General features: G+C 50.9%; 1 protein-coding gene across 1 annotated transcript in view; it reads right to left on the minus strand.

Annotated features, from left to right (window-relative positions):
- efr3a (EFR3 homolog A) overlaps positions 1–13,971 on the minus strand; it is a 70,289-nt gene that overhangs the window by 27,180 nt on the left and 29,138 nt on the right. Inside the window, exons 3-9 of the mRNA XM_079750818.1 lie at positions 12,923–13,050; positions 11,900–12,050; positions 8,245–8,366; positions 7,462–7,611; positions 1,277–1,429; positions 550–628; positions 44–179 (exon numbers count right to left, since the gene is read on the minus strand). Coding sequence (XP_079606944.1) covers positions 44–179; positions 550–628; positions 1,277–1,429; positions 7,462–7,611; positions 8,245–8,366; positions 11,900–12,050; positions 12,923–13,050 — 919 coding nt within the window. The remainder of the gene's footprint in view (positions 1–43; positions 180–549; positions 629–1,276; positions 1,430–7,461; positions 7,612–8,244; positions 8,367–11,899; positions 12,051–12,922; positions 13,051–13,971) is intronic.

Raw genomic sequence — 13,971 nt, forward strand, 5'->3', positions numbered from 1 at the left:
TTAATGCAGGCTCTATAGAGCTAGAGCGGACAAAGTGACGCACCCACAGAGCCCTTGGCGGCGATGGCGACGGTCTCCAGCAGCACTTGGACGATGCCGGCCCGGACCCGGGGCGTGTTGCGGCCATGGGTGTCCAGGTGGTTCAGTACCTGCTGGATCACATGGTGGGAGTGCTGCGCCTGGGGGGGGCACATACATTGAGACGCAGTTCAGGGTTCAATCCCCGAGGTCTGCTGGCTCTAGGCCACCTGTATCTAAAAAAAGTCCCATTGGATGATGGCGTCGTGAATAGTATACAAAAGGTTGGTTTAGTGGCTATGGTGCCGACCAAGAGGTTGTGGGTTTGAGTCCCAATGTCTGTAGTCTAACCAGAAATAAAATACTAATAAAATAAATATATAATTATACAGTATAACGTTACATAGGAAATATGCTTCTATTGACCTTGCAAAAAAAGTTTGCGTATCACCAAACAACTATGAGTTGTGTTCACACACACACACACACAGTTTGTGATAGGAGGCTGTGGGAGAGGGGGCGGGGCTTCACCTGGATGGAGTACATGATGATTCTGAAACAGGAAACGGCAAACTCGTTTGGGTCCCACAGGTGATGGTTGTCAAGGTGGCTGCAGAGAAAAAGAACATGTCACTTTGTGCCCCGGTCAAGACAGGTAGACTGTATGTGTGGGTGTCTGTGTCTGTGTGTGAACTCCCCAGAGTGAGTGAGTGTTTGATTGTGTGTAAAATTGTGAGTATGTGTATGATTGTGTGGTTGTGTGTGTGTGTGTGTGTGTGAGAGAGATTGTGAGTGAGTGAGATTGTGAGTAAGATTGTGAGTGAGTAAGTGATTATGACTTATTCAGTCGGTCAGTCAATTAGTGAGTGTGATTGTGAGTGAGTATGTGCATGATTGCGAGTGAGTGAGCGAGTGAATATTTGTTTGATTGTGAGTGAGTGAACTACCCAAGTGAGTGAGTGAGTATGTGTGTGAGTAAGTGTGTGAGATTGAGTGAGTGAGTGTGTGATTGTGAGTGAGTGAACTCCCCAGAGTGAGCGTTGGTGTGATTGTGAGTGAGTGAACTCCCCAGAGTGAGTGTTTGTGTGATTGTGAGTGAGTGAACTCCCCAGAGTGAGTGTTTGTGTGATTGTGAGTGAGTGAACTCCCCAGAGTGAGCGTTTGTGTGATTGTGAGTGAGTGAACTCCCCAGAGTGAGCGTTTGTGTGATTGTGAGTGAGTGAACTCCCCAGAGTGAGTGTTTGCGTAGTGAACCTACACCAGGACCGGTCTCACTGCGTTGTTCATGTTTCCGTATGCAGCGCGGCCCAGCAGCTCTCTGAAGCAGCTCTCAGCCAGGACCACTGGGTCCTCCTGGTGGTCCGGGTCGGGGTCCTGACCTCCCACCGAGGGGGTGGCGGGGTGCCCCACCCTGTGGGGGGGGGGGGGAAGAGAGAGAGAGAGAGAGAGAGAGAGAGAGAGAGAGAGAGAGAGAGAGAGAGAGAGAGAGAGAGAGAGAGAGAGAGAGAGAGAAAATTGTGGAAGAGAGATGAAGCGCGAGAGATTAATCAGATAGCATCTTAATTTTCCTTTAATCTATTTTCCATTGTTGGAATAATAATTGATTTATGCAAGTTTTACATTTTCAGACCCAGATTTATTGGAAAGCACTTTCTCTTTGATCTACCATCAAAAAACATATGCCTAGTATAACCTAGCATGTAGCTCTCTTCCCGTGTAGCCTAGCATCTAGCTCTCTTCGCATCTAGCCAATTATGTAGCCCTCTACCTGCCTAGCCCAGCTTCTAGCTCTCCACCTGCCTAGCCCAGCATGTATCTCTCCACCTGCCTAGCCCAGCATGTAGCTCCCCACCTGGCTAGCCCAGCATGTAGCTCCCCACCTGGCTAGCCTGCCTAGCCCTGCATTGAGCTGTGTGCGGCGTGGATGTGGAGATCATAACATTACATAACACTACGTAACAATGAGAGCTATGAGAGCCAGCTGAGGCCCTGGTGCCGAGCCGTTAATTATTAGTGCTGTTAAGCCGAGCGAGATTCAGACTCTCTGCAGGATCATGACAGGATGTCTGCTGGGGGGCTTCGGCACGGCAGTCCTAACTCATCCAATAACCCGAGCGTTCTATTTATAGCCTGCTCACAGCGCTGTGAATGAACCCACAGACACAGCTGGAGCCGTCCCAGCCCGTCTGACTGCCAGCGTTCTGCGTGAGAGGTTCAGCTGGTGGTGTTATGGTGGACGCACTCAACTGGTGACACTCTACTGGTGACACTCTGGTGGAGAGATTCAGCTGGTAATGTTCTAGTGGTAGGATTCAGCTGGTCATGTTCTAGTGGTAGGATTCAGCTGGTCATATTCTAGTGGTAGGATTCAAATGGCCATGTTCTAGTGGTAGGATTCAGCTGGTAATATTCAAGTGGTAGGATTCAGCCGGTAATATTCTAGTGTTAGGTTTCAGCCGGTAATATTCTAGTGTTAGGTTTCAGCTGTTAATATTCTAATGGAAATGTTCTGGGGAAGATTTTTAGTGGAAATATTCAGCTGGATACATTATTTTTGTAGCATTCTTGCGGGAATATTCTACTGACTACAGGGGGGAAATTCTAATGGGAATTTGGCTGAATGTTTTTATGAATGAATTTAGTTCTTGAAAAGAAATAAAGTACACAAATTCTTTACGCAAGTAGAATTTCTGTGCAAATCCAACATAACCTCACGTTATATTAGTATAATTCAAAGAATGTTAAAGTTAAACCATTCTGACTTCAAATAAAATAAACTATATACTGAACATCAACTTTGCTTCAACGTTCAAATTTTTTTCAATGTCAGCCACATAATTCAAAACATTATGATCAAAACGAGAATGCACTTCACGTCTAATTAAGCCCTAAACCCTTTTGTTAGAAATTCCTTCATCTCTACAGGACTCAAAGCATTCGCCAAGAATCCTTATCAGAGCGACTACTTCAAACAGTTCTCCTGAGCACGGCCGCGGACGGGGAATGTCTTGAGAGCGCTGCTCTGAATCGGCTCCATCTGTGGTGTTTGCGGCTTCACTTTCATCCATCCTCACTAGGCTGCTAGTTCTCCCAGACACCGTTCCTCACGGAGAAGTCTCCCTGGTCTCTGTGTTTTACGCCCTTTTCGTCTCGTTACGTCTGTCTGCCTGATACGCACTGATGGATTCACAGAGGAAGGGATCGTCTATTCTGTGTGATGTTGTCCTTTCCATTTTGGGTAAAATCCGTCTTGATGTTTTGAAGGCACGCAATGAGGTAAAATAAATAAACAAAAGATAATTCCCCTCAAATTGTATCTTTAACTCCCTTAAAATGTAGGGAGTAAAAGATAAAAGTTGTCAGGGTAAAGTACAGATACCTGAAAACTGTACTCAAGTCATGTCGTAGTTTACAAGGCAACATGGTAACATATCAATGATCCCATGATGCTGCTTCATAAATCTTTTCAAACCCAAAATGGATGCCTTCCATAATGAATAATAACCCCAGTGGCCTCAGAGCGGGACATGGAACCAGGGATTAGCTGGTGACACAGCAGCACTCCTGAATGGCCAAGCATTGCCGCTTATTGACAGCTTGGCTTCGACAGCACCTGGTGCGTTTCCATTTTAGGTTTATCGGAAAAATCCGGACAACCGAATATTTTCAATTAATAAAAACCTTGTTGTTCTAGCAGTGACATGCAGATGTCAGGGAGGAAGAGTATGTTATCCTCTCGGGGGGGCTGGAGATGGATGGAGGCCAGAGACCGGATGGTTCTGGGGCTCAGACCCCCGCTGAGACCACATCGATCAGGGCTAAGAAAAGATGCATCAGTCACAAGCTGCTCTGCCTCTCTCTGGGCTGGGCGAACAAGCTAGATCTCCCTCTCCCTCTCTCCCTCACTCTCCCTCTCCCCATCCCTCTCACTCTCTCCCTCTCTCCCCTCCCTCTCACTCTCTCCCTCCCTCACTCTCTTTCTCTCTCTCCTGAAAGTTGACCAGGAGCCTCTGAATTTACACAAACGCCAAAGAGGATGAACCAGTCTTTTACTGGGGATACTGGGAGCAGCCCAGTACAACCACACTCTACAACTGATCCAGTTTTCTATTGGGCACTGCCAGGGTTAGGGGTTTGATTCCAACCTGGAAGGATCCTTGGGATATCAGCGGTAACCTAATGTCAGATATCTCTTGTGTTGGGAGCAGGGGTTCCACTGGAAACACTACACAGACCAAACTGAATTCTCTTCCTGGGCGGACCGTGTTCTTGAAATGGTGCTCAGCACGGTGGGCCAGTTTGTCACATTGAGGGTTTAATTGCCTGCCGGTGGTCGTCATAGCGACAGACTGGCTCATTAAGCCCCAGACGTCTGAAACTGACCCTCATTAAGCGAGGGGGGGGGGGTGAATAACACGCTGCTGGTGGTGGTTCATTTAACCGTTGATGTGAAGCTGGTCTCCACAGGAGAACAGCCCTGAAGAGGTTCAACTTAAAGACGTAGTCTACTGAAGAACACAGAACGGCAAGGACAGAACATGAACCGTTCAGCCTTTTCTAAGAAAAGGGGGAAGATGGTCTGGGAAACAGAATGGCCGCCATTCCTCCTGCCTTGTGGCTGATGGCAGCGCAAGCTGGGAGAGCTTGGAGGCTGAGGAAGCTGAGGGTTGGGGCGGAGGTTGGCGGCGCAGGAGGCAGAGGGTGGAGGCTGAAGAAGCTGAGGGTGGAGGCTGAGGAGGCTGCGGAAGCTGAGGGTGGAGGCTGAGGTTGGAGGCGGAGGAGGCTGAGGGTGGAGGCTGAGGAAGATGAGGGTGGAGGCGGAGGGTGGAGGCGGAGGAGGCTGAGGGTGGAGGGTGAGGAAGATGGGGGTGGAGGCGGAGGGTGGAGGCTGAGGGTGGAGGGTGAGGAAGATGAGGGTGGAGGCGGAGGGTGGAGGCTGAGGGTGGAGGGTGAGGAAGATGAGGGTGGAGGCGGAGGGTGGAGGCGGAGGAGGCTGAGGGTGGAGGCAGAGTTCTAGGTACAGAGACAGGGAAGTCAGAGGGGGCCTGGGATGGGAGGGGATTTGGGGGTGGCTCTAAAAATAGATGTGTGTTGACATGGAAACTACTTGGAGGATAAGGTGGGGAGGGGGAGGGAGGTTGGAGGAGGAATTAATAAAGGAATGATGGATGATGGGAGGGGAGGAGAATGCAGAGGTAGAGGCGAGTCCTCAAAGAGAACAGAAAGGAGGAGGAGAGGGAGGAGAACAGAGAGTGACGCATGCAGGAGAAGAGCATCCACCCAGCACCTCCACCTCCCGCCCCCTGCGTTCCCCAGGGAGCAGGCAGCCCTCCTGGGGTGAGACACCAGGGTTGGGCGCCCCGTCTAAGGTACCTCGGGCTGGGGGTCCGGGGGGACCGAGGGGGATCTGGGGGAACCTAGGATGATCTAGCTGGATCTAAGGGGATCTGGGAGGATCTAAGGGGATCTGGGGCGATCTAAGGGGGAGAACCAGACCGTGGCAGAGAATCTGGGCGTGAGGAATAAGGTGCGGGCAAGATGAGAAATAAACAGGCAAACAAACAAACAAACCCAAAAAGAAAGAAAGCTACAGGACTGGGATTAGGAGGAAGGGAAACGAGTGCGTGTGCGTGTGTGTGTGTGTGTGTGTGTGTGTGTGTGTGTGTGTGTGTGTCTAGGTGTGTGTGTGTGTGTGAGACACAGACAGAGAGAGACGGAGTGAGACAGAGACAGAGAGAGAGACAGAAACAGAGATAGAGAGGGATAAAGTGAGGAGAGAGACAGACCAGGACAGACAGACAGCGACAGTCAGACAGACCAAGAGACAGAGACAGAGACAGAGACAGAGACAGAGACAGAGACAGAGACAGAGACAGAGAGAGAGAGAGAGAGACGTACCGAGAAAAAGGCTGCGACAGTGTGACAGAGGTTGGGGTTTATTCAAAAAAAGAAAGGATTAAAGATATATTCTGGGCTCCCAGCTGTGTTTGTGTTTGTGTTCGTGCATGCGCGCAAGCGTGCACGTGTGTGTATGTGTGCGTATATGTTTGCTCGCTCGTGTGCGGTTCTTGGCAACAGGCAGTCGGGACGTCGCCATGACAGCCACAGGGAGCGGCATCTGTCTGGCACGCGCTCAGACGGGTCCTGATGAGACGCTAAGTCAAGGCCTTAAGGCACGGCCACACTGACCGCGTTAAGCGCGTTAGAGCCATAGAAAATCGCCATTTTTGCATTGGGAACCATTGGTTTAGGCGCGTAGATGCGTTACACGCTCTAAAGCAGCGCCTTAGACGCGCTTTACGCGCCGAAATAACGCGCCTTTTTACGCTCCTACGCGTGATGCTTAGCCGCGATAGCCAATCAGCGTTGAGCTTGACCCGACGTCACCGGCAGAGACAGGCGCTCTGCAGCTGATATGGAGCGCCCGCAGTTGGTGTCCTGACGGGAGATCCTGGCACCAACCCGGGCTAGCAGGTCATCGAACATGGCCCCAGTCAACCGAAAACACGGCTGGAACCGGCCGTCATCCAGGCGGAGTTCCTGTAGGAGGTGGTGAAACTCACCCAGCTGTGAGCGCCTACGGAGGATGTCATGCACCCAAACACGACGTCGTTTGGGTTTCCTACTCTCCTCGAACTCCCACAACAAATACAGCGCAGCGATGGTGGTGATCTCAGCCATGTTTGTGGAGCAAAAGAAAAGCAGCGGGGGAAAATAAGTTTTGGGCGGGCTCATCTACCTGGGTAGGCCCGTAAGGCCCGTTGAACCATTTTTGTGACACACAATGATCAAGCGGCAGGTTAGGCGCCTTACGCGCGCAACGCATTCAGTGTGGCCGTACCTTTGGATCCGCTCAATCAGACCGCCGCCTGCATAGGGGCTCAGACGGACAGACAGGGGCGGGGGGGACAGAGGAAGGGACGAGCAGAGAGACAGAGAGAAGGGGGCGTCGTATAGAGTTGTTCCGGTACCGATACCAGTGTCCGAAATTCCTCCGATACTGTATTAACGGGTATCAGGGAGTAAGCAAGTCTCTGCGCAAATCCGATACCTTCACATGACACTATTTTACTAGACAGGCGGAGAGCGTCATGAACAAGTGTAATGCTGCATTCGATGCTTGAGGTCGAAAGTCGGAACGGGAAACGCGTTGTCTCCGACCTACGTGCGTTTGAGCTACCAAGTTGGAAAAACATGGATGCTCACGCTTAACTTGAAGAACACAAAAGTATTATAATAATAATAGACTGTAAATTATCTAGTTCTGGCAGTAAGTGAATCGATTGTACATTGCCGTCATCGTAAGAGAACCCCTTCAATGAGAACAAGTGCTATTAGTAGTTACAATGCTAGGTGCTGTATCAGTATATACACTCCATATCGGCCGATACTCAAGTTCACGATTCGGGTAAGGAAAAGATGGTCTTGGACCATGTGGGGTACCTGTCGAGGTCTTCGGCGTCCTGCATGTTGAACAGCATGGAGGGGATCAGCTTGTCCATGTGCTGCGGCTCCCAGATGATGGCCTGCAGCTCGTCGTTCACCGTCTTCCTCACCACGCCCTGCAGGCCTCTGATACCCGCCACCCGGATCCTACAGACAGAGAGAGAGAGACAGGTTCAGTCTCCCTCACCACGCCCTTCAGGCCCCGTGTATCCCGCCACCCAGATCCTACAGACTGACAGGTAGAGAGACAGACAGGGAGAGAGAGAGAGACCGGGAGAGAAGCAGACAGGGAGACAGACAGACAGGGGGAGAGAGAGAGAGACTGGTCGAGAGAAAGACCGACAGGTAGAGACAGACAGACAGACAGACAGACAGACAGGTAGAGAGTGACATGTAGAATGACTGCGAGGGACAGAGAGACAGACAGGTCGAGAGAGACAACCAGGTAAAGAGAGAGAGACAGGTAGAGAGACAGACAGACTGAGAGAGAGACAGACAGACGAAAAACCAATGTTCCATCCGTACAGGAGCCAGATGCTCCTCCATGCTCCATTACATCCAAACCAATAGCAGTTCATCTCCAAACTAATGAACTACTAATTAACTCATCAACTACAAACCACATTAATGCAGGTAGCTTGCTTCGTTAGCCCTGACCAATGAGGAGAGAGGGAATGATCCCCCAGAGCCTGGCTGTGGTGTGGAGGGAGTGCATGTGCATGAGTGTGCATGTGCATGCGTGTGCATGTGCATGCGTGTGCACGTGCGTCGCGTGTGTACCTGGAGCGTGTCTCGGGCTCCTCGTGCGTGGAGTGGCACATGGCGCTGAACTGGGACACGAAGAAGTCGTAGCGCCGGTGGTACGAGGGCGTGTCCTCCTCGATGTTGGCGAACTTCACAAACTGTGGGGACAAGAGAGACACACTCTGATTGGTGGGCCGGCCGACCTGGTTGGTATGCTAATGCTCTCACACTAGCATCCTCCATCCCCAGACCCCAGTTAGCCTGGTTAGCTCCTTTAAACGGTCCGCAGGGCTTCTGTGGCCATTTCACCGTGGATGATTGGATTAAAACTAAAATCCAACCAAGCAATTTGAATATGTTGCATTACGACATCATTTCCTGTCCTTTCCCTGCACCTCTGCATCGGAAGGCAGGGATGGAAATGTTTTCATGGAGCTCAGACCAACTGGTTTGTGTGTGTGTGTGTGTCTGTGTGGGTCTGTGTGCGTGTGTCTGTGTGTCTGTGTGTGTGTGTGTGTGTGTGGGTTTGTCTGTGTGTGTGTCTGTGTGTGTCTGTGTGCGCAGAGCTGATAACCATTCGTCATGTTAATTCTCCCCACCCCCAGCATTCAGATTTAAACAGCCTTAACGGCCCGGGTTTTAATTAGCACCGGCATAAAGCACCGGTGTCAAATGCTGAATGCAGCAGACACTCAGAGGGGACGCTAGCTAGCTAGTGGCGGCGGCGGTGCTGGAAATAGACCTCACCCCCCGCACCCCCCCCTCCCTAATGGAAGCTCCAACAAAGGCCGGCCCGGACCCACATCCCCGCTTTTGTCGTCTGACGGCGAGAAACGATTAGCCTGCAAAGATTGTGGTTGCGGTCCCCTCCACGCCCTCTAACACCCCCGGCGTCTCACGGGGGTCACGGAGACGAGCACGCCAAACGGACGCGCAGGGCCACCAGTTGCTAAGCTATCGTCGTCCGTTAGCATATTGCAGCAGCACTCGGCCCCCCTCCTATCACCGTGACGGTGGAGAAAGAGGAACAGTCCTACCCCTCTCTTTCAATAACACCTTCTGCCTCTGCCTCCTCCTCTCTGTCTGTCTGTCTCTGTCTCCTCTCTCCCTCCCTTTTCCCTCTATGTGTCTGTCACTCCCCTCTCTCCCTTCCTCTCTGTCTGTCTGTCTGTCCCCTCTCTTCCTCCCTTTCTGTGTCTGTCTGTTCCCTCTCTCCCTACCTCTCTGTCTGTCTGTTCCCTCTCTTCCTCCCTCTCTGTCCGTCTGTGCCCGTCAGGAGAGGGGAGAGGAGAACCCGACAGGAGAGGAGAACACGACAGGAGAGGGGAGAGGAGAACCCGACAGAAGAGGGGAGAGGAGAACCCATCAGCACGGCCTCCCCCGCTGAAGGTCCTCCCCGATCTGGCATCAGAGGAAGAGGAAGAGGGGGACGGCGTGGGCCCAGATCAACGTCGGTTCACAGCCCGCCAACAGAGTGTTTTTGTGAGACCTCAACGTGACTTTGACCAAACAAAAGAGAGTGGACAAAGAGGAGCAGAGGAGAAACATCCTGGCGTGCAGGACGGACCAGTCCAGACAAAATGGAGGACGGATTGTTTGAGCTCCGATCTAATCATGCAAATAAGGCCGAGTGGCGGGGAAATGGCCTTCATATGTCACAGATGCCTTCTAGCGACCAGGCTCGGTTGATGAGTGTGTGTGTGTGCTAATTTCAACGTAACACAGACAGACACTGTGTGTGTGTGTGTGTGTGTGTGTGTGTGTGTGTGTGTGTGTGTGTGTGTGTGTGTGTGTGTGTGTGTGTGTTTGTGTGTGTGTGCGTGTGTATGTGTGTGTGTCTTACATCACCGTGATACACTATATGTTGCTAATAAATATGCCCGCCTCCCTGGGGGCTTTTCTGAAAGCCCAATTAAAGGAGAGGGAGATGTGTCATAGAGGAGTAAGAGACATAAGAGGAGGAGTAGGAGACATTAGAGGAGGAGTAGGAGACATTAGAGGAGGAGTAGAACACTATAGAGGAGGAGGACACATTAGAGGAGAAGACATCAGGAGGAGGAGGTTTGTTCATTAAAATAAGCTAGTAGGATAGCACGCCAGCTAGCCACTACTGCTAGCTGCTAGCCCCCATTCGCGATGAACTAGCTCGACCTTCTCCAAGGACGGCAGACACCGGGAGGGGAGACCGCTTATCCGGACGGCCATCTTGTAAACAAACCAGCTGGAGCAAGGCAGATGAAGACGGAGAGGCAGCGCGACGCCTGTGTATTCACCCCGAGACGTTAAACACTGCACCGCGCCCGAGGGGTCGATCTCTGCTCCACGCAACGGCAGGGGAGGAGCACCGCGGATCAAAGGAGGCGCCGAGGGGGCCGCCTGATCAACAGGCGCCCTCACCTCACGACCAGCCACATCACAGACCACACCAGCCAATCACAGAGGGGGACTCCGCAGCGTGGGGGATCACACTCAAGGCCGTGACGCGCTCAGTCCGACGGCGGAGTCGTTACTCCCCTCTCCGTCTCAGATGGTTGATTCATTGCGTCAGCGACTCGGTTCACAGACGAGAAGAGACGAGATCTGAACCGGTAGTTCTACGGTTCTGTTCAGACTAGTAAGTTAGTTTAGCTTCTTTCCAATCATAGGGTGTTTAGACGTTTCTTTCACTGTATACGTATTACACACTCACATGTTGATAATACAACATGTAAATAGTATTAACAACATGTTTCCCCTGGCCGGTTTCGCCCCGTGAAGACCCTGGTCGATCAGGACCACAGCCTCGCTGGGAGGTGCCCTTAATGCTCCTGTTTAGAGCGGCCAACTCCAACTTATTAAGAACACTTCATTATCACAATACATTATCACAATATCGCAATACACACCGACACACACACACAAACATTATTCTGCACCAACACACACACACTATGCTGCACCAACACACACCTTCCTCAGCCAGGCTGTAAACTCCTCCTAAAGTGAGGATAGGTCTGTGCTTAGAGATGGCGCTTCATTTAATTAGCACAGCTCCCAGCTAACGGCAACAACACACTAATCCCCCACTGTCTCCCAAACCCATGAACCACCTCCACCACCACCTCCTTCTACTCCCTCCCAACCCCATGAACCACTAATCCACATCCTCCACCACCTTCTACACCCTCCCAAACCCATCAACCAGTATGTAATAGTATGCGGTAGTATGCATTACTATGCATTAGTATGTGGCAATATAGGTATAGGGAGGGGGAACATACTGAGTTGCTGGGTAGTAGTATGTATTAATATGTATATAGGTATAAGTAGGGGGTACGTACTGAGTTGGTATGTAGCAGTATTTATTAGTATGTAGCAGTATAGATATAGGGAGGGGTACGTACTGAGTTGTTATGTAGCAGTATGTAGCAGTATAGATATAGAGAGGGGTACGTACTGAGTTGGTATGTAGCAGTATGTAGCAGTATAGATATAGGGAGGGGTACGTACTGACTTGGTATGTAGTAGTATGTAGCAGTATAGATATAGGGAGGGGTACGTACTGAGTTGGTATGTAGCAGTATGTAGCAGTATAGATATAGGGAGGGGTCCGTACTGAGTTGGTATGTAGCAGTATGTAGCAGTATAGATATAGGGAGGGGTACGTACTGAGTTGGTATGTAGCAGTATAGATATAGGGAGGGGTACGTACTGAGTTGGTGCCCAGGACCTGCAGGTCTGGCTCCCTGGACTCCAGCAGCTTTGCCACCATGTGGAGGAAGCTCTCCACGAAGGGCTTGATGCTCTGGGAGTGGCAGGCCATCAGCAACTGGTCCAGGGCCTCCATGGCGATCACCACGTTCCTGGAGACGGATGAGGGTCAGTCTCAGAGAGCACAGGCTCAGGTTAGCTCTGCTAACTAGTTATAATCATGGTGAACTAGTCATAAACATGGGTAAGAGTGGACTGACTGTATGCTGGCCTGTGTGGGCGAGGGACACTGACATTGAACAGGGGGAGACATCGCTCAGAGACTTCTCACTACTGGGGCCTCTCTCTCTCCCCCTCATCCATCCCCATCCCTCCCCCTCCCTCATCCCTGTCCCTCTCACTCTCCCCCTCAGCGCTAGCTGTCCATCTCTCTCTCTCTCTCACCTACTTAATAAAACATCCATCATTTCTTGCCAGCATTGATTATGGATTCCCTGGAGTCAGTCCATTCAAGAGACGCCGCTCCTCGTTTCTATCCTTAGGTTTTATTCCCGTCGTCCACCAGGTCTGTTCTGCCCCAACACCAGAAGTCTCCCCCAAAACAACGAGAGCCCCTTCAACCAGACAGACTCCACGTCGTCCTGTACTATGTTAGTGGTACTACGGCAGTACTGGGGTACTATGGGAGTACTACATGTACTGTAGGTACCACGTTAGTTCTCTGGTACTATGGTAGTACTGTGGTACTATGCCAGTACTATGTGTTTCAGAAACGTTCAGTATACTATTTACTATGCTCGTACTGCGGTACTATGTGTTTCAGTATGTACTATGTGAGTACTGTAGGTACCATATTAGTACTGTGGTACTATGCCAGTATTATGTGTTTCAGTTCTTACTAAATGTTAGTACTGTAGGTACCATGTTAGTACTGTGGTACAAAGCCAGTCCTATCTGTTTCAGTTCTATGTTAGTACTGTGTGCAGGGCGGCACTGTGTGAGGAGGGGTCAGAGGTCAGCTCACCCGTAGCGGTGCCGGACGACGTCCCGGCTCAGCCTCTCTGCCAGGTAGGCCCCGATGCGGTCCAGCTTCTCTGGCGCCGAAACAGCGTAGAAGGTCAGCTTCTCCATGTCCGACTTACTCAACCCGTCCTGTTGGGGACACGTGGGTCAGAGGTCACCTCCCTGTGGCCTCCGCTTCGAGCTCTACCTGCCTCTCTCGCTGGTTCTCTCTGCCTCTAACTCTGTTTCCATCTATCTGCCTCCAACTTCCTCTGTTTCCATCTTCCTCTAACTCTGTTTATCTCTTTCTTCCTCTAACTCTGTTTCTCTCTATCTTCCTCTGACTCTGTTTCTATCTGCCTCTAACTCTTTCCATCTCCCCTTTCCTTCCCCCTCCCTTTCTCTCTCCCTCCCTCGGCCTCTGTCTAATTCTATCCCTGGATCTGCTCTCCCCATCTCCCCCTCCCACAGCCTCTCTCCCTCCCTCAGCCTCTCTTTCTAATTCTATCGCTCCATCTGCTCCCCCTAAAAGTGTGTGCTTGTGTCGCCCCGTCTCTCTCCACATTTAGTCTGTCTATGAGTGTCTCTGTCCCTCTCTCTCTGTATCTTTGTCTCTCTCTCTCACTCTCTCTGCTCCTGTCTCCATCTCTCTCTCAGTATCCCCTGAAGTATTTGCCTTGCTGTCTCAGCCAACATATCTCCAGCTGTAACCTGTTTTTTCCATCTTTGTCCATCTGTCTGTGACTCTCACTCTGCTCATCTTCTGTCATTCCCATCCCTCTCTCTCTTAATTTCTCTGTTATTGGCTCTCTCTGTCTCTCTCTCTATCTTCATGTCGCTCTCTCTCGCTCACGCCTAATGTCACCCTCTCTCTTACCAGCTCCATCTCACTCCTAATTACACCCTCTCTCTTACTGTCTCCATCTCACCCTTAATGTCACTCTCCCTCTTAATGTATCCATCTCACGCCTAAGGTCAATCTCTCTCTTACTGTCTCCATCTCAATCCTAATATCACTCTTACGGTCTCCATCTCACGCATAATGTCACTCTCTTACTATCTCCATCTCAC

Source organism: Pollachius pollachius (assembly GCF_949987615.1).
Source record: "Pollachius pollachius genome assembly, chromosome: 14".
In the NCBI taxonomy this organism is placed as follows: domain Eukaryota; kingdom Metazoa; phylum Chordata; class Actinopteri; order Gadiformes; family Gadidae; genus Pollachius; species Pollachius pollachius.